General features: G+C 36.0%; 1 protein-coding gene across 1 annotated transcript in view; it reads right to left on the minus strand.

Annotated features, from left to right (window-relative positions):
* The window catches only part of LOC140233703 (uncharacterized), a 77,271-nt gene extending 62,376 nt beyond the window's left edge, over nt 1–14,895 (minus strand). Inside the window, exons 1-2 of the mRNA XM_072313804.1 lie at nt 14,303–14,895; nt 4,254–4,355 (exon numbers count right to left, since the gene is read on the minus strand). Of these exons, the coding sequence (XP_072169905.1) occupies nt 4,254–4,355; nt 14,303–14,470 (270 nt within the window). The 5' untranslated portion in view covers nt 14,471–14,895. The remainder of the gene's footprint in view (nt 1–4,253; nt 4,356–14,302) is intronic.
* Nucleotides 14,896–22,237: the final 7,342 nt, after the last annotated feature.

The raw sequence follows: 22,237 nt of genomic DNA on the forward strand, positions 1-22,237 counted from the left end.
AAACTTTGATAAAGTGGATGTGTAGTGTCCATTCCTAGGACCCGCTGTGTGGGCCTGTAAGACTCCATCAAGCTGTAACTCAATCTACGCTCGCCCTGTCTGGCGAGAGGCTAAATATAGCACTCACAGTATTTTCGTACAGCAGGGAAAACAAGGCCCTTTGTTTTTTAGTTCATAGTATAAACACAGGGGACTGCCGAAATATGACTAGAAGGTTCTTTCGAGAGGAAAAGGCCCAAAGAATGCCTGAACTTTGAAAGAAGAAAAATTCCTGTAAAAGTTGAGGTTGCATTGTCTTAAAAGTCATCTACATATCTTTAAAGGAAATCTGATCATCAGATGATACAAAAATAGAAACCCAAGACAGTTTGAATGTCATACAGCATCTGAAATGCCTGAGACTAAATACTGACAGTTTTTACTTTGTCATTTTTGCCATACAAAAAAGAAAAAATAATCTCTGTTAGTGATAATTATTTCCTTCTCAATTTATCCCCTTAACAATCTTTCTTTTTTCATCTGTCTAAATTTGTTTTACAGCCAGTTTTCATACATGTATTTACTTCTACTGTAATACTCTAAAGGATTCATCCTTCAAAAGAAAGCTGGAACATTCTTGTCAATTTTTATTTTTTTAATATTCATAATTTCTGTTCTTCTCCATTATCACATTTCAAGATTTTCTCTTGGAATAGATTCTTCACCCTATTTTCTATCATCCAGCAATTTAGTTTTCTTTCATTAAAGAAACTCAAATCTTTATAAGATATGAAAGCACATATACACAGCAAACATTTTTTTTTTAATCTGTTCTTCAATCACTGGAACTCTATCTTTCTTTATTCTCTCTTGATACATACTTGAGTATCTTCTCCTCTTCCTTGTTTTGTATGAACATTTTAATTTATTAGGCAATTAACAATTTCATTATAAGAATTCTAAAATCCCATTAACTCTTAACAAAGACAAAACATCAATGCTTAGGTGTCCTTGGTATACACTTTCATTAAAATCACTGTCACATAGCTCAAACTAGTCAGTTCTGTAGAGCTTTGGGGGTTTTATATCTTTTCCTTCCACTTCTTTCATTTTCTTCTCATCTTTCTTCACTCTCTCTGGGGTTGCATTCCTGAAAGTTCCAATATCATGTTTTTGGTAGAATATTTCTATTTAAAGAAAATAGTGGTGAAGCTCAAAAACCCTTAAAAACTGTCTTTTATTCTCTCTCCCTCCACTCTCTTCTCCTCTTCTCTCTCAGCTGCATCTTGGTTCATCTTCTTGGATATCCATCTTCTGTCTAGCAGGTTGCCATGGTCACAGGAGCAGAGGGAGACTGACAAAAGGCCCAGGTGGTCTTCATGGGGGTGAGTCGCCACCCCATCAGGGAAGGACCCCACAAGGTTCTTATCAAAACTCACCACAAATCTCAAGAGAGGAGTTTTCATATTTGTGTTATGAGCTAATCGCCTCCTTGCAGAGAATGGGCCAAGCAACGAGAGAGAAAAGCTACGTTCACACAACTAGTTTGTAATTTTCAAAGTTGTAGATTTCAACAATTACTTTGTAGTTTAAGCTGCAAAGTACATCCTCACGACACATTATCTTAAAGATTGAATATCTGAGTGGGAACTGGAAGAAATACATTATATGCAGCATTTGCGATAAACCCAAAATTGTGCAACATTATAGGAGTTTATGACACATACTGGAGACTGAGCCGGTAGCTGGGGGAATACAGTTCACTTCACAAATAGGATATGCTAACTTTCGACTGTTGATTATCATGTCCACATGATGCTAAACTACGAGTGGGGACCCCCTAAGGCTCATGGATAGAGTGTAAACCATTTTAGAAGATGTCTTGTGGTTCTAATCATCAACTAATCTCTATGAACGCTAACTTTAGAGTGCAGCTACCTACATTGGGCTAAACTACCAGCTAATCATCAAAGATTGAAACTTGGGGCTAATCTCCAAGTTTAGGAATGTCATGTGAACGTATTTACTAGAAACAGGAGAAAAGACAGAAAATCAGAGACTGACAGAGAGGGAGAGGGAGAGTGAGAATCATCTATGACCCTGAACTTACCAGAGTGAAACACGCACTGAAAATAGCTTGTGTGAGGAAACATGATTTATCATTGCATTGAAAAGATATTTATAGAAAAGATATCATAAAAATTTGCGAAAATACCACACGATAGTGTGCATGATATTGTCATTTATGCCCCGTTTGGTTTCCTTTCTTGTTCTACGTACATCATGTTGTGAATAATGGTCCTCACATTTAGGCCTACTGCTTTTTTAGGGGGAGGGGGGAGTTATCTCAATGGACAACCATTACCAAGACATGATTAGTGTACATACAATGAAAAGAACACTTGAACAATACAATGTACATTACGGCAATGGATCATTTATACCATCATTAGTCCATCCTCAGCTACAGTACCTGGCTATGTCAAAACTGGCAACCATCCAGATAAGCAATATGGCTGGATATAATGTGAGATTCGTGCTCATCCTGTAAAACATCCTGTGAAACCATGGTTTCAAACTATATTCTCCCAAACTGAGTCCACTCTTTGCCGCCACCTCCAGTTAAAACTCCTCCAGTTACAAGCTTGGGGTCTTTTGGAGGATCACTACCAAGTACCAAGTAACACAATATTTACGCGAATTGGAGCCGACCTTTTCCGCGGCATGAAATTTTCGCAATTGCCTCTAACATTCAATGCATATAGTGTAAACAAGAACTTTTATGTGCATTTCAATTTCACAAATATTGGCTCTCACGAAATTCTCGAAATTAGAATGCACGTGAACATTCCTCATTTTACAGTAAGTGAGTTGCATTGGGGATATACACACACAGCATTGTTAATTAATTATTCATTATAAATGATGATTTACATGATACTTGCATGTTATACACTTCAAATAACGTGCAATTGCAATGGAATATAAGTACTGTATACGCCATATATCTAGCGAGTCTTAATTTTCGCAAGTGATTAAATTCGCGGTCATGGAGTACTGTACTGAATGGAGAAATGTATACGTGTGCGTCACATTCATATCCGGATCTGAGTCATTATTTTTAGCCTGTCTTTAATTTCGCTAATAGGTGCACCCAACTCGCAAAATTCTCGAAAATAAAACCTTTGCAAAATATTCGGCGTATACGGTAGTTTACACGTTCCTCTTGGTCTTTGTTTCTTATTGTCATACACAGTGTAGTATTTCATACTGATAACACAAAGACAATCATGTGCCAATCCATGTGTGGATAATAGAGAGATCTAGAAAAATAATGGCTGGATAATCAAGGTCAGACTGTATCATGGAAATAAAGTCATTCTCTTTGTAATTCACTCAAGTACTATTCATCATCACAAGTCAGGCATTGTCTTCTTTAAACAATATCACTTTTATGATATCAATTCATCAAACTAGGTATCTGTATTCAGTAACTTGTTTGAAGCATGATCAGGACTGGTCTACTTTTCTATTGCCTAAATTTGCTCTTTTGTTATTGTTTTTATTGAGATACTTTTCCCCTCTAAGTGGAAATTGAAAATAGATAACATAATCATTTATAGGGCCAACAATTTTCCATGCAAGATCTATTTCTCAGGTCACTTCTATCGAGTATAGGTCAAAGAAAACTAATAATTAATCTTCCCTTACCCGAGGTATGCCTTCCACTAAATTCAAGCAATTACTGTGTTTACGCAACAAAGCCCTCTGGTGGTGATAATTAGGTTACCACGACGACACCCTGCTGGCAGGAGTCAACTCATTGGCGAGATTTGCTGATTTATTGATCTCGGGATCTTCATTAAATTTTCAACCAGGCGCAGATGCAACCGAGCTCTGATTCTCCTTGGTAAGAAGGCCAGTCTTCTGTAGGTAAAGTCCTCATCCTGACGTACGAAGACTTTATAATGAGATTCATGTCACATCATTTTTGTTTACTACAAACACAGCTGATGCCCTCCCATGGTAGCCACTTGTTGTCATGGAGATTTATCTCTTCTCTTCATCAAGATTAATTCTGCAAATCAGCCACTTATCGACTCACAAAATAACATATAGTGAAACCTCTCTCTCATTGAAATATTTTGTTCCACAGCTGTTATTGGTGAAAACTTTGATTTTGACAAGTTTTTATGTTTTATTTTTCCACACATTTCATGTTGTGTGGTTTTCTATGCCAATTAGCACTCAAAGCACCAAAGGTTTAAGCTTACCTTGGCTCTCTCGTTGATGTTAGCACCAAGCTCCAGGAGTCTGTCCGCTACAACCAGCTTATTATCCCTCACAGACAGCATCAGTGGCGACACACCGGTCTCCTGAAATTTAACAAATGGATGTACATTAATAATATTCAAAAAGCCCAGAAACTTTGGTGGGGTTTCATATTTACTCATGAAAGAACTTATTTACACTTATTGGCCCGAATTCACGAAGGTGGTACAAATGAAACCATGGTTTAAACCATGGACAAAAACCATGGAGCGCCAAGTGTCGCATGGAATATTTCGTTACGAAATTGGTCATTTCGTCGACAAAATGACCGTTTCGATAACGAAATTATCATTTCGTGGACGAAATGTTCATTTAGTTACAAAATGTTGTCATTTCGTTACAAAATAATCATTTCATCGACGAAATTACTGATTTCGTAACGAAATATTCCTTGCGACACTTTGCGCTCCATGCTTTTTGTCCATGGTTTAAACCATGGTTTCTTTTGTACCACCTTCGTGAATTCGGGCCATTGAGAGAAACATGGATCAAGTTTGCTTTAAAGACTTTCCCCAAACTACTGAATTAGCACAAAAAGTGTTTCTAAACACATTTACAAATGACCTCTTTGCCAACTTACACCGTAGAAGGGCTTTCCATTGTAAGAGAGTTCATAGTTCTCACCAGAAACAACTTTCTAACATTGATAAAAACACAGGACTCATAATCCATGAACACCACATATCATGATCATTTTAATAGTTTCTTTAACGCTTGGAAACATATTAGCAAAATTTACAATTCACCACAAAGAGTTTCAATTAGCTTACATTACAATGTGTATTCTGGCTGTCAAATTGATACTTAAAATCATCTGTTCTTTTTCACAAAGCTTTTTCAAATGCCTCACTAATCAATAACAAGAATTTCTGTTTCATTTCTTTCTGGAGGCCTTCTTCTTTGAATCTAGATAGCGTCACTATCCATGTCACCTCCCCGGCCTTCATTAACTCTATTCTGCCTGCTTTTATTGATCTTGAAGAATAGAGTACATGTAGCAGCTACTGTGCAACCAGGCCTACACTGTTGTACACTGCAAAAAGCAACTCATACTCTACAGGCATGAATAAACAGTAAGCAAGCTATAAGGTAATACACTGGTTAGATCATGATAGACATATTTGATCAAAAAATTATACCAATCCTTCTATCAATATCATCTTCATACACTCTACATTCCAATAGATTCACTTTGCAGCTGGACTACTTTATTTCATCATTGTTTTTTGATAAGTTTTGGGTTGTTGTTTTGGGGTTTTTTTTTTCCCCTAGGTAAAAAAATCAGAATACAGTGTATATACCTGTATCAATCAAGCTACAATATGGAGTGAACTGACGTATTACTACAACCTGCTAACAACAATAACGTCACTGGGAGACAAACAATGAATGGACGGAGTTAAGGTGGCTGCAAATCTTCCAAGAATCAATAAATTTGGACAAAGAGGAGGTAAGTACGATGACTTCAAGCACAAAGCCCAACTTTGCATAACAATGATGATAGCTGAGACGGATGGGACACCACGCAGCTTGCTACATCACTGAAATCAACAGGACCAAATGGAGAAATAACATTCTCCTCTTACCACTAAAACTACATGTATTCATAAAGAGATACAACGAAACCATTCTATGACAAGATTTTTGTTGAAATCATAAATGTATATAAAAGAGTCACCATGAACATAACTAATGAAACATACCAATGTAACACATTCTGAAACACTGTACAAACTTTTTTTCCATCCAAAGGTAGACACTTACTTCTAGGGGGAAAAAAAAAAGCTACATAATGATCATCGAATTGTTATTTTTTTGTTCATCAGGATTTCAAGGTTCAGCAAAAGTTATTTTTTCCCAGTTTACTTGAGAAAATCCAGAGATGTTATTTTTTTTTGTCTCACCTTCCTGACAAAAACCAAAACATGACGAGAAAATCCCCCCCCCAAAAAAAAACAACAACAACAAACAAACAAAAAACTAGGTTCTTATAGGAGTTTTTCACAGTTCATACTGATAGAGATAATGATTACACTGTCCTGATTCTGATTGTGAGAATGGACTTTCGAGCGTGAAATACACAGTACAGTATACATTATCATTGGTCTCATTAGCGTGTATTTTTTATTTTACTCCAGTCTCCTTCATGTAAGGGATTGAGAGAACGAGATACAAAAAGAGAGAAAAAAAAAGAAAGAGAGAGAAAGGCAGGGAAAGAGGTAATGAATATAGATCTCAAATATTTTCCCTTTATTTTCTGCCTTACTTCTTTGTTTATAAACAAGGACTTAGAGTTGATATTGGTAGCTCTCACGCTGCACTGGATTCTCTGAAAGCTGAGAAGTGCTTGGCTACACACCATCACACAGCCTGAACACGACTACTATCCTCACTACACACTGCATTGACAGTCTGGTGTATATTAAACAAAAAGAGATAAAAACCCTCAGTTTAGCAACCACGTGGAGGCAACAATGTTCATGTCCCTGGCAACTGCAAACAAACCTCAGAGTGTGAATTTATAACCTCATCCCTGTCTACATAACACTCTTATTTCAACTCCATATAGGAGAGCAAAGTTCATTAACCATTTCAAAGGCAGCCCCTTTTATTTACAACCCTCCCATCAATTTGTAAAATAATTTATAAAACTGCCTTATTTCCTGTAGCAGAGCAATACTGTACAAAAGGCAGCAAGATTGACTGTTCATTTTTACTCACAGCTATGTACATTAATAGTCCGTACATCTCAGCAGCCTCAACGAATATCAAATTCCTCACGTAAAATTTTGATTGTATAACAAAGTCATTCATTTATGTCTACTGTAAATCATTACATGTAGGTGCTATGACCTTTTGCCCCTGAGAGAACGTAAAGAATATGAGGCAGCTATGCAAAATGACCTACATAATATATTGAACAAAAATTAAAATCCAATCTCATAATAACACAAAATCTGTGCAACATTATCAATATTTACACCCAGCCTTATTTTTTGACACTGACAAAAATGTTACTGTTATAGTTATCACTATTGATATTATCAACATTATCATATTAGTTTTCATGTGTATGTTATGTAGTAGTGTACCCATTACTAATATGTTCTGATGTTAATGATACCACCATTAATAAATCCTGGGTGGGATGTGACATACTGTTGACAGTGCACATAGTTCCCCTAGTGAAGGGTGAAAAGTTTCCTGCATTTTTTTCAGTAGCACCTGCGCTCCACTCTGCGCTAGAGTTCTGATGTGTATTTGTCAGACTGAATTATTCAGTGAAAGCCAGTGACGGGCTCCGCAGCTGCTGTATTCACACTTCATGTCCAGACTGATAACATTTTCCATCACTGTACCGACACCCGGCGTCTGGAACAGCGCTAAACAAATCAATTTGTTTGGCTCAAATCCGCATCACAAACAAATTTCCCATTTGAGACCACTGCAGAGCGTGCCAATGCACTGTTTGAGCGATAGAATTACAACAAATTTTACAAGTTTTGTAGAGAAATATCTTATCATTACTACACTTCTTCTTCACTGTGCAACTATTCTAAAGATAACAGAAAAGTCAGAAAAACAAATAAAACAAACATCATGTTAAAAAATAGAACTTAAAAAGAATTCTAACTTTAAGATCTCAGTATTAAAGTCTGCAGACAAAATCATAGAGTTGTGTAAATAATGTACCTTCTTTACTTTAATATTTTGTACAACAATATCCAGCTAAAAATTTCCTAACCTTTCAACAAAATAATCTTGGGAGAGATAGGAAAACAGGCCAATTTAGAAGCATGCCTATCAAAAAAAAATACTTTTCAAGATGAAAAGTGTATTACCACCACAGAAACTTGTTTGAGCTATGGGGGCATTTCATGAAGCATTTTGTCAGACAAAATTGTCAGACAAATTTGCTCTCAGCCAATCAGATGCAAGGATTTCAGTAGCTTGTAACAGTTTGTCAGAAAAATATCCGACCAAATCACTTCATGATGAAATGCCCCCCTGTTTTGCTCACATTTTTACCTGCAACAAGAAATAATGCAAGCATGACAAAAACTTTGTCAGGCAATCATGTCCATGGGAGACATTATGACAAGTGGTCCAAAGGCTCACTACAGTGAAATGCCCCACTATTTAAATCATTTTAATTGTAATTGCTAAATGAAATAAAAAATGCAGAATGGTTAAAGATTCTATGTAAAGGGATGTGTCTTTTTTATTTTATCTGAAAATAAAAAAGAACCCACTTCAAATTTGTGTGGGGGTCAAAAGAGATTCGACGAATGATATCATTACTCATCTGATTCATAACCAATATCACACACACACAAAAAAACACATACTGTATGAAGTTCAAAAATTCTGTAACTTTCTTCTTTTTTTAAAAGTAAACATTAAATAAAAGGTGTACCATTCTGTCTGTTTGGTTTTACTCTTCTTTTTGAAATCTGATTTAACCATGGTGTTTCCTTTGAATCTGAAGGTGTAACTTCTCGTGCAATATCATTAAACCCGCTGATCATAGCTAATTTTGCTATTTCATATATTTTCCATTGAGACCTACGTGTATGAGCATGATAGTCTTCAAAGGGTTGATTAGCATTTACTACAGGTTCAGTTACAATACTTTGTGACAGAAAAAAAAAGAGAATTACTGTATTACAGTTACATATTTGTAAACTGAGTAGAATGTACAGTATGTATACAAAGTGTGAGTGTAATGAGGTATCCAAAGAGTAGGCCTTCCACATTGCCTTTTTCCATAATATTATTTTGCATCACAAACCTCGTTATACTGCTCCTGTGTCAGTCCAAAAATGCTCCTGTCTAAAAATGCTCCTGCGGGAAATTACCAACCTTGACCCATTGGGTATTCAACGAAGAACCTTTGGCCTACAGGAATCTTTGCTCAAATATTACACATAACAGTAATTTTGGCATTGTTATGATCAGGATTTCAGGATAATAATCCACTGGGGATCAAAATCAAATCACAGTGTGCTTTTTTTTTTTCCATGAAGAGAAATATTCTTGAAAGCCAATGGAATGTTTCCTCTATTCTGATCAAAACTACAAAAGTTTTGATTTTTTTTAAGGTTATGATCTATCACACGCAAATTGGCAACTCCATGATGAAGCATGCAAGCTCACCTTCCATTTACCCTGTGCATGAAATAAATAATTCCATAAAATCTCTCTCATTATTGATGACAAAAATGTATACAAATATTGAAGCTCAACATTGTTAGTGGTGGCCCAGTGTCCCACAGCCACCCAAAGTGAGCATCAGGACACTACTTCTTAAGAGCATAATTTACTATTTGCAGATAAACAAAAACCCAGCATTAGTGCTTTAAAATAGTTATAAAATGTGAGTTGGGAATAAAAACAACCAGTGTACAAATTTGAATCCGTAAAATAAATGTTAAGTATTGTTAAATGCACAAAACGTGAACAAATAGTTATAATTAAAATGTTTCCACACTAAACCTACAGTTACGGTTTATTGAGAAAAATACATACACAATGTATCTCCTTATATTTTACGCTTTATCACGAAAATTTTACATGATAGGATGTTTTGTGGTACAACAGACACACAAAGATTATGCATTAAATGTCACATCCTGAAAAAAAATTTAATCATTGTTCCCAAAGGTAAATAGGACCTTTGAGAAAAGCTATATTTTCACGGCCCACTCAGGCCAATGAATATCATCATCAGGCCACTAACAGAAAAAGTTAGTGTCCAGCCTTGTATTACAGCATTCAGGGGTTGTATAGAAAAGTGTTTACAATGATTGTATCAAGAGTACATGTTTGACTAGAAATAACTTCATAGAAAAGTCAAAAAGGCCTATTTAATAGTACAGACCAAAATAGATAGGAGATGAGTTTAGAAGGGACATCACAGAATGAACATTTTTTGTTTGTTTAATCACAAATTCAAAAAAGAAATAACTTTCTCAGTTTCCATTAGAATTTTATCAAAACTTCATTTTCCTTTTCCTCTAATTTTTCTGCTTCTATTTACACAAACTTCACGGTTGACTCTCCTTAAAGGCCAAGAAAGCGGCAGAAAGCATCTCCAATGTACTATGCCTTTTAGCGTGTCACTCATGTGCCTTTTATAAATCATGATTTCAAGAATACATTTATGCAGAATGCACATTTTTCCCCATGCTACATGCAAACCACACTACCACTGATGTAGGCCTATCTTCTGAGCGCTATTTTGTATCCTTCAGCTTGCAGTTGTTAGGAGTTCTCTTTTTATTGATCTTGTTGTATTCAGATGCAATTTTACCCCTCCCTTACTGTGCACTTTCCTTGCCCAATGAACACAAAAGTCTGGAAACCTACTGCCAATGAATAGAGATCACCTAATCCCTTAATCTCTATTGTGCCAGCATTGTCCACCTGTTTGACCAGTGGGCTTCATACACATGACTGGACTGAGCCATCCATGCCTGAGTGGACTGGTCAACTTACAATTAGGTCAAGTTTGGAGGAATTTAAAGTTAATACCAGATGAAAAGCATGGCAAGTTACAGCTGAGCAAGTGGGCAAAGTAAAAAGTCAAATACATACTAATGACTATCATTGATCCTACTGTTATCACATTCAGTCAACCTGTTGTAATAAGAGCATGAATGAAATCCAGTAAGTGGCTTCAATAGCATCAAAAAGGGAAGATCCTGACTTGATTAAATACTTTTCCTAAATATCTTTTCAATATCTTCACATGCTTTACATGGGTCTAGGGCAATTACCCTGTAATCAAGTTAACCTTCAAAAATTCAGGTCTATGGAAATGATGCACACAATGTAACTATTACAATCCTCACTGCAAAATACTATTATACATACAGTTTATATGAGAGCAGGAATGTGGGGGGGGGGGGGTGAGGGGTGAGGACGGCTACAGCTTGTAATAAGCAAACAATTCCTTGAGTTTATAAATTTTAATCAATAACCTGATGAATGCATTATGTAAGTTTTTTTTTAACATCAATGTCACAAACATTTATGAAAACAATAGCTAAGAATACAAGATGCAAGGTAAAATACATAATATCAAAACCCAGATTAAACATACAACTGTCAGATAACACCCATGTAATATTCACACAAACTGCAGCACATATTGCGTTTTTCATTTTTTTTTTTTTTTTTGGTCTAAATCTTTATGGATTTTTCTAACCTTGTCAATTCAAGTTGACTTCCTTGGGCAAAGGTGAGAACTGTGGGTAACATTACTCTAGGTGGGGGGTAAATAAATCACAGTTTTTATTCCATTGCAATCTATCAGCACCATAAGAAGGCATCTAGATAGGGATGCATTATTAAAGACCTATCAGATTAGCCTTCATTGAGGCAACATGGGAATTATTAAAAAGTGATATTGATATCTGAAATGGCCTTGGCTTCCATTTGAATGAGGAATCTTAAATCAATAATCAATTCAAATATAATCATTGAATATGATATTAAATTTATGTGTGTGCACATGTGTGGGGAATCATGTGTGGGGAATAAATGAATGCAGAAAGAATGCTTGAAGTCAGGGAATTTGTTTTGTTGGTCTGCAGTACAGCCATATTTATCTTCATAAATTTAATCTTAGAAAGATCTAAGTTCATGAGCCAGCCTCACACTCCTAATTGTACATACGACTTTGGAAGATTCCTGGCACCTTAAAGGTAGGGAATCCCATTTGCATGCCTTAAATGAAGAGTTGTATAAATACAGTGGTATGTTGAAGAGAGTATCATTTTAGAAACTCCCATAGAGTAATTGAAAGTGGAAGGTAACATTTAGTACATTTTCATTGACCATTAGATTTTGAATTGAATTTTTTCGGGGCTCACCGTAAATTCCAGTACATCACTAGGCTACCTTTGCAGACCCATGCACTGCATGTGTGTCCATCATGTATATTTTGTGAAGAAAGTTCATCAAAACTTACAAACATTTCTATATAAATTCTTGCCACACACTCTATATGTTATTACATCTGCTCTTATACTTTTAGATTTGTGTTTATAGACAAAAAATACAGAAGACTGCAACAAAAAGGCTTAAGTGTGGCTGACACACAGAACTACTGAGTAGCTGAGTTTTGTGCATTATTCAAATTGTAGATTAAAACTGTTGACTTCCAAATTTCTCAGCAGTGGCCTAAACAAGTCCCCTGAGGTTCAAATTTAATGTTTTGCTGCATTTTGGGAGGTCTGTAAAAGGTATCCCCTACCTTTAACTCTGCCATTTTTACAGTAGGCCTATACATTGTAGCTTAAGATTGTCTCAGTAACAGATTGAATGTCATAAATCACTCTAAAAAAAAGATAAAGGAATAGTTTCATTATTGTTAAAAGTAAGATTTAAATTTGGATCTTTTATCTCAACATGTACAATGTAGCGCTCAGTAAAGTGGTGTCAAATTTGTGGATGAGCACCATCAATCAGCTCAGATATTATGGAGGAATCTTATAGTCTGGCTTGATTGTCAGATGAGACAAAGTATGCATTCATACAAAATTCAACAAATTTTGCCACAATTTACAGATATCTATTTTGTGTGTCCAAGTGAAAGTAATATCAACCATCCCATATCATGCAATTCATCTTTTGTTCATCTTAATTCATCTTTATGTTGCATATCTACTTTTGACAAACTTTCATAAGTTCCCTGGCAATGAAATATGATATTACGCTAAATACAATGTCATACAATTCTAAGAAAGTCATAGGCCTACTCTACATGGTAAATTTTTGAAAGTGAAAGAGAAGATAATATTAATCTTGAATTTGATATGAATATGCAAACAATGCACACACACACATGTATTCTCTCTCTCTCTCTCTTTCCTTCTCTCTTCTTGTATATACATTATATATCCAGATATATTGTATTTATACACACACATGTATACAAGCATATTGACAAACATATGGGCCGTGACGCGAGAAAAGGGCCCTTAGGGCATTAAATACCGAAAATTAGTTTTCACCTCCATATTGTAGAAGGAACTCTGACGTATTTGGATATGCAAACCTTTTTCCGAAATTCCACTCCTAAATACCCCAATTACGACATCAAAACAGCATGTTTTGTCCATATCACGTCACTTTTTGATGCGTCTATGCACATGACTGTGCGCGTAGTTAGCTAGTTGATTTTTTTTGCGCGTATTGCTTAGTTAAACTTCCGCGCCGTTTTCTGGCGTTTGCGCGTAGCGGAGCTTAGGGCCCTTTTCTCGCGTCACGGCCCATATCAATTACAGTAGCTTCATAATGCAGTATCTAGCCTGCTTGTCTACAATGTATGAGAAATGTTAATATAAGAAAGGACTCACAGAAATCAGTGGTCAATGGCTACAAAAGAGCTGCATTAAAAAAATGTGTCATGGGATTTAATAGCTATGAAAGTATTTCAGAGCATTATATTGAAAACAATTTAGAACCATAATGATGATGATGCAGATGTATCCATGATATAATATATTTAATGATAATGAAAATAATCATTCAATATCAGGAGTGCTAACAATAATAATAATAATAACAATAATAATAATAATAGCAATAATTATAATAATAATGATAATAATAATAATAATAATAAAAATAATAATAGTAACACAGATTATCTCATTATATTGCTGTTCAGTAATCATCAAAATCATCATCATAATCATCATCATCATCCCCATCATTATCACTTAGGTTAGGCCCTACTATCAACAATCCTATTAACAAAGGGATGACCAAATCCAAGTTTGTGTGTTGTTTTTTTTTCATCAGGTAAGTGGAAATCCTCAAAACATGACCACTATGTCCAATCTATGGTACTTTTCCTAAAGTATTCTACATTGATTAAATATCAGCAATCGAAATGTGTCCACATCATAGCATTTTCCAGGGGGTGAAAAATATTATTCACGAGACACAACTCTCTCCCATTTGAGCCCGGTTATCTTACCTCATCAGCGGCGTTTATTTCTGGATCGCCCTTCTCCATAGAGCGAAGCATGGTCTCGATGCTTGCCCATTCTCCCCGGAGGCTGAGGCTGAGCAGCCGGCTGTGGACCGGTGCTTGGCCTTGGCTACCGCTCGTGATGCTCGAATTCATGGACACCGTGTCAGACATGTTGGCCGAGCTACGCGGCGTCCAGTTCTTACGGGAATCCTACGACATGGGCAAGATGGATGCAAAGAAAAGGAAAGTTGTACTGTTTGCTGCTATTAATAATATCTGCATGCCAAGAAATTCCGGTCATCACAGGCAGCTGGTAGAATACCGAACATCAGCATGATAACAAGCACGTCCACTCCTCTGATCGTCTCTTGGAGGAACCCACGAACCTCTCGCAAATTCCTCTCACAGTCAGCGGCTAACTAGAACACTCATCGTCGCTAAATACCATTAAAACAAGAACAGATAATATATCCCTTTCTCTCAGATGGTCAAGTACTGCTAACAAATCCAAGCTATGGTTCCACAAACACAATATCCATCGGTAAGAGCCGTAAACATAATTATTCCTGACTTCGTCGCCCGCGCGCTACCAGTTTCTAAAGTTTTATCAGTGGTGGTTTGTGGAAGTTTTGGGGCTGGTGGTGGTGAAGCGACACCGTGCGCAGCGGTGGAAACCAAGTGGGCGACGTCTGTGGATGAAGTTTCGGATGAGTGGACCAAATGAACGGAGTTCCTCTACCTTCCACCCGCACACGGTGTCACCTTGCACCAAAGCCACATACACACACATACACACACGCATACACACATGCATAATACAAAACCAAGGAGTTCCACTCTGTCCATGCACGTCTGCAAAGACACACATTACACACACACACACACACACACACTCGTGCCGCGGGAGTTTATCTAGGGAGCCGCGTGGGGTAAACTTTGGGCTTTCAAGTATTCTGTGGCCTTAGATTGTAATCGCGGGGCGATGATCGATCTTGCGCACTTTTTTTATGATCGTTTCCAAGACCAGCACTAAATCGGGAATCAGGTAACTTTCGTTTCCATGGAAACGGAAAGCCAGTCTCAGTTTCAAAGAAATGACAAGGAGTGGCAGATAATGGGTGCTTCTCTTCTCAGCGTCTGTTATATTCGAAGAGAATAAAATGGAAAGTGAGCCCCCTTTTTATAAAAAAAAAAATATATAATATATATTTGTTCGACCTTTAGTTCATCATGGCTCGTCGTACCATCGATATCTTGGGCCTCCGTTTATCATGTCTTTTTTCGTTTTATCTTGTCTACTTGTTATATGCATTCCTATTCTCTATAACCTTGAGATTAACTTGGCTATTAAAATTTCAATGTAAAAGCATAAATCTTCCCTTAATGAAGATATAAACATCAATGACTATGAACTCAGAATTGTTGCAGTTTATCAGATTTTTAAATGGTGAGCAGAAGTATAATAAATTTTCTCTCCCTTAATTCTATCTCTCCCGCTCTTCTCATAAGGGAATAATAAAATTGTTCAAGCATTTTCCTATTCTAGAATAAGCCAACTTGACTGGTAAAATTCCTAATTATTCACTGGTAATAATGAATGTACACTTTCTGTGCTCTGTCTCTCTTTTTCTTTTCTATCTTCATATATTACAAAATCATTTAGAAAAGTAGATAATGTAAGAAGGCCTTCAAAATGAAGGTAGCGTCCTGTCAAGACTAAGGATGGTACATTTTAAATGGTTCTAGTTAAATTTGTTCCAAAAACGTCATCGAAACTTGCGTTATGTATACAGAAATGAGTATCATGTTGTCTCACAGAATTTGACAATTTTTAACGAATTTTATAGATTCAGAGAATAATATTGTTTACATTGAATTTAAAATTTGAAGTTGAATAGATAAAAGATGAGAAATGCCCATTAAGCTTTAGAAAAAAACACAAAAGCAAAAAACTATGACAATTTCATGAACAACGGAGAAGTCAGAGAGGTGAATAGACCACCATCTCAGTCAATCAGCATATGTGACTGACAGATATCTGTCATAAGTGAAAACAGGTAAAAACAATGACTTTAAAATCTTTTTGCGATATTTTTGGTCGATTTATCTACTGCAATCTTATCAATCAAAATATAATTTTGACTGGAGTATATTTGCCTTAAAAATCTATAGGTAATTATCCTTCTATTCATTTTTTATTTTGATTTCACAAATGAGTGAATTCCCTTTCGCCGTAAATAAGTCTTAAGTGAACAAAAATGTATAAATCGGTATTTCAGGCGCCCTGTATTAAAAAAAAAAAAAAAATAGGAAGAAAAATAACATATATCTCCATTTTGAATTTTGTTTTACTACAAGTGTGACTAGAATTTCTTCGACTTTTCTTCTCAGGGCTACACTTTACAAAGTGTATGTAAAACAAAATAAATCCCTCTATCATAAGTAACATTAAACGAGTGCGTGAGAGGTCCATTGCTACATCAGGAGTCATGCCTCAATATTATAGCTTCTCGATGTAACGTAGGCGCTGATTTGTGAGCTGTCCCTCTGGTCTGATTCTTGACGTTCTCTCCTGCCTCGATGAGCACCGAGTCGAGAGCCACAAGAGAGATAATTGATGAGTAAATACGAAGTGATGATACTGGGGGCGCTCGAGATAATTAAGGTTTAATGAGCGCCCCCGCAGAAGCCGCTTAGTCAAGAATACACAAACTTCGGCACGTGCTGATTTAGTCTCTAGATTCAGACCCGATTATCCTTTTCCAGTACAGTCAGTTTGCTAGCAAATACACGAGTTTCACAATCAATGAATGCAAAATTCAGCGACCTCGTGTGCACTTTCTTTCCTGACCACCTAGTCAACAACCGTTTTCTCTCAGGTCACGTGTCAGTTTTTATTATTATTATCATTTTTAATGTTGTTATTATTATTATTATTATTATTATTATTATTATTACCACTATTATAATGATTATATCATTATCATCGTCATCATCATCATCGTCATCATTATCATCCTCATCATTATTCATCCATTCGAATGTATGCTGATTATGTCCAATAATGTCATGTTAAGTGTCCGGTAACCTTCGGGTTGCCAAGGATATACGACCCTGTCTATGTCCCAGATTTTACTGTAAATGATAATAAGGTCTATTCGAATCAAAGGCACGGACGTCTAGCATGTTATTCGTACCAGAAAAACACAAATTGTACACAGTAATGTACCATAATTACGTCTTTTTGTTGTTAATGTTTTCTGGATAATTTCCTTGTTCATGTCAGTCGTTGGATTGATTCAAGTCGATCAACATTCCAGCTCCGCTTCGCTTCACTTCACAAGCATGTGAATTCACGGTACATTGAATAAAAGGCATAATTTACCATTTGCAGATGAAACAAAAACCATGCATTAGTACTTCAAAATAGTTCTAAATTGTGAGTTAGGGATAGAAACAACCACTGTAAAAATTTTAATCCCTGTAATCGATGTTAAGTATTTTGAAATACACAAAATGCGAACAATAGTTATTAAAAATAAAATGTTTCCAGACTAAACAGTCTGCAGTTATGGTGAATGGGAAATACTGATATAAAAATTCTATCTGGTAGGGTGTTTTGTGATACAACAGACCTACACATATGCATCAAATGTGACATCTTGAATACTTTTTTTTTAAATCATTGCTCCCAAAGATAAACAGGACTTTTAAGATTTAATTAGAAATGCACTGTAATATACAGAACATATGACGACAGTACACGAGGTTTCAATGAAGTGAAATGTGTAGTAATGTCATAATGTAGTAATCTAATCTATGGCATTTACAAGTCAACTTTAGGCCTACATCATAATTATGGATGAAAAGTTTGGTAAAACTCGCTGATATTTAAACATGTCGAGCGACATCCATCATGTTAATGGGTTAATAATCTAATTTTTCTCTATTGCGAGACAGAAAAGAACGTGTATGCCGTTAACTGTTCGTCAGTGACTACTTACTATTACTTTAGAAATTAAACTGAATTAGATCGAAATAAAAATATGTTTCATTTTTGTTTCCGATTTATGATTTTCCTGAAACACGACGAGATGAGCTTACTATGTAGCGCCTCAAATCAAAGACTATCGACCATTGAATAGTTTGGTGGTCTCCACTAGAGACCAGTCGCTAGTTAAATTTACATAGCAAGTATCACCGAGACATAGAGCCCTTGTGCAGGTTTAGATGTTATAAGCAGATATCAAGAAAAACGTACAATAAATGACGTCGTTGGGGGCTAATGAAAGGGAGAGCATGAGATAGAAAGGAAGAACCGGAATGGAAGAGATGGATTCAAAACTTTGGTATTTTGTGCCCTGCGAAGGCATTTCACTAAATTCCAAAAGAGAACAAGATTAATTTGTGCTTCTATCGTCTTTTACCCTACACCAGTTATACGTTCAGTGTGGATTTGTCGAGAGGAACCGAACGCAGCTTCAAGGTTCAGATTTCCTGGACAACATTGGTGGTAGGATAGCAGAGAATGAACAACTACTACCACTACTACTACTACTTCTACTCTACTACTACAATTTGTACTACTACTGATGATGATGATGATGATGATGATGATGATGATGATAATAGTAATAATGATAATAATGATGACAATGATGATGATGATGATAATAATAATAATAATAATAATAAAAATAATAATAATATTGATAATAATAATAATAAATACAATAATAATAAGGAGAAGAAGAAGAAGAAGAAGAACGGTATAAATTTATAAAGCGTAAACATGTGTACATAATCATTATTTCAAACATACTCTTCTGCGCTGCCTAAGCTTCCTAGTATATGTTGAAAAATAATTCACAGTTAAATGAAGAAAAAAAAGTTTTGAGTCTTGATTTAACGATTGCCACAGTTGGGGATTTCCTGACTTCTCATGGTGGGTCATTCCCCAGTTTTGGAGCTGCACTGGCGAATGCTCGATCTCCCAATGCTATTTTCGTTTTGCATGTTGGGATTTGTTTAAGGGAATCGTCTTTAGAATGGCGCCGATTATGAGTGCGTTCATAAGATTTTAGCGCTAGTAGTTCAGTAATGTAACTAGGGCCTTGCATGCATGCATGGTCACAAAAAACCCCCAACAATACAGGTAATAAGACATACTTGACGGGATGAGTCAGACTCAAACAAGGAGCAGCGCCACTAAATGTATGTAATCAATTAACTTGAGTAATTAGTGTCAGTGTAGAGACAACAGAAGAAAATTCATCATAATCGAGCACATCAGAAGACAGTTATGAGATGTTAATGTTGTACAAGTGGACAGTTATATTGCTCATAAATAAGTAACATTATTAATGTGAACTAGGCCCAACTTATCTTTTGGTGACTAAAAAAAAATCTTGGCATGTAATGAAAACGAGAGGAAGTCAATTATGATTACATGAAATCTTATCTTAAAGGAGGGTTCTCCAATTTTATCAAAATTTGCGTTTTCTGCTCAATTTTATATACACTTTCCATTTCATTTCATTATTTTATTTTACCTATACATCTATGTATCCATTCATCGACATACAAGTATATACATAACTATAATACATACAGATAGATAGATAGATAGATAGATAGATGGATAGATGGATAGATAGATAGATAGATAGATGGATAGATGGATAGATAGATAGATAGATAGATAGATGGATAGATAGATGGATGGATAGATGGATAGATAGATAGATAGATAGATAGTTGGATAGATGGATAGATAGATAGATAGATAGATAGATAGATGGATAGATGGATAGATAGATAGATAGATGGATAGATAGATAGATAGATAGATGGATAGATAGATAGATAGATAGATGGATAGATAGATAGATAGATGGATAGATAGATAGATAGATAGATGGAATGTATGTTTAGAGAGGGGGAGAGTCAAAGGAAAAGAAAGATAGAGGGAAAAGAAGGAGGACTGATAGAAATGTAGATATAGGGAAAGATCCTTACTGGATATAAAAAAAGAGGACAGTAGTTTTAGACAATTAATGCGATGTTTGGTGCCACGTGGTAGACGGAGAAAAACACTTAATTGGATTTCATCGGCAAGATTTAGAAAAATTAGTTCTTTTTATGGAGTTAAACATTCCCTCAATCTCTTGGTCTCATTTCGGTTGTTCATTCCTGATTCCCCGTGTAACTGAGCCTTAATCAGGATTCAAACGAGGTAAATATATCCCAGCTCGTTTTAATCAAAGTCGAATTATTGTTCTGCACGAATGGTAATTGCGGCGGCCGAGGTCTCGATACTTTTGTTAGACAAGCTGCGTCAAAATTAGTCGCCTGAACTTACAAACGTCATGGGGGGGGGGGGGGGGAGGGGGATGGTGTTCATGAGACGGAAAAAAACAACAATACAGTTTAATATTTTGCTGAAGAGCTTAAATGGGTAAACTTGTTTATGGGACAAAGATCACTAGCAGTATATCGAAGATGCAAAATATGAACGCAGCAGACTTCGTACTCAGCGCAATTATATGATTTATGATTTTGAACTGCAGTGGAATGCAAAAGTTGGCTACATATTTTCGTAGACTCTGACAGATATCATCAGCTAGGTAAAGCTAATACATAATTCTTTAATATATTGTAAGGATAACTGCCATTGCGAGTCAAGCGTTTGTGACATACATGTCGATTGAAAGTATTCAAAAACTGAATTGGTTCAGATAAAAAGGCGAGATCCTGGTTCACAGGTGAGTGTGCCTGTATTTCATTGGTGTTTTTTTTTTCAAGTTTTTGTATCTTAAATGCAACCAGACGATCACATGCTAAATTGTTTTGAGAGAGAGAGAGAAAGTGAGATAAAATATCAATTTTAAGATATTTTCTGCGATGTACTTGTTTTTGCTTTGTTTCGTTTCATTACCACACCTTGGCCTCATTAACTTTGCATTTATACTGACCACACACATAAACACACAATAATCACCCCCCCCCCCTCTCTCTCTCTCTCCCCCTCCTTCTCTATCTGTCTCACACATACTCACACACACGCACACACATATAAAACACTCACACACCAGGGGGAAAAAAAATCAGGCCGCTGTCATGGCAATAAGCGCCCGATGATGGCGCTAATCTGATTACGGCTGCCTCAGCCTCTCAAATCGGTCATCGATCGGCCGATTCTACTCCGGATTTGTGTTGACGCAGTGAGGCGAGTGGGATCACTGTCGACTACAAACACACACGGACAGATATTAAAACAACTGATGAAAGTGATTCCATGCAATGGCTTATCGTTAACGCGATAGATATCGGCATGTTGTTATCCATCTGCCCCGTTAAAAATTTGCTCGATTGGAGATTTAAGGATCTATTTGCAGAAAGCTAAGAAACAAAGGCAGTTTAATATTGTTGAATGTTGGGAAAAAGCACTCACCATGGTGCAAATAGGTGCAAATACAAAAAATAATGATGTAAACTGACCTCTTTGACGAACGATTATTACAACGTAATGACATGATTGGGTAGGTCAGATATATCTATTATAATGAATGCAAACATGGTCGTCCGCCAATATGTCGTCGGAAGCCGCTGCTAAAGTTTCTCTCTGAAGTTCGATGTAGTTGGGAAAAGGTTTGTCAGAAAATTTCATATATATTATATATTATATAATTATTATCTTATATATATATATATATATATATATATATATATATATATATATATATATATATATATATATAAGATGACGAAGTAGGGTGGTAATGCATTTCAGTCCAACAGTGGTATTTATTCAGAATAAATACCACTGTTGGACTGAAATGTATTACCACCCTACTTCGTCATCTTTTCTGTACTGGTACCAACACGCGGACTACAAGTATCATTATATAAATATATAAACTTTCAAGTACATGTAAT

The sequence above is a fragment of the Diadema setosum genome, chromosome 10, assembly GCF_964275005.1.
Source record: "Diadema setosum chromosome 10, eeDiaSeto1, whole genome shotgun sequence".
NCBI lineage: Eukaryota > Metazoa > Echinodermata > Echinoidea > Diadematoida > Diadematidae > Diadema > Diadema setosum.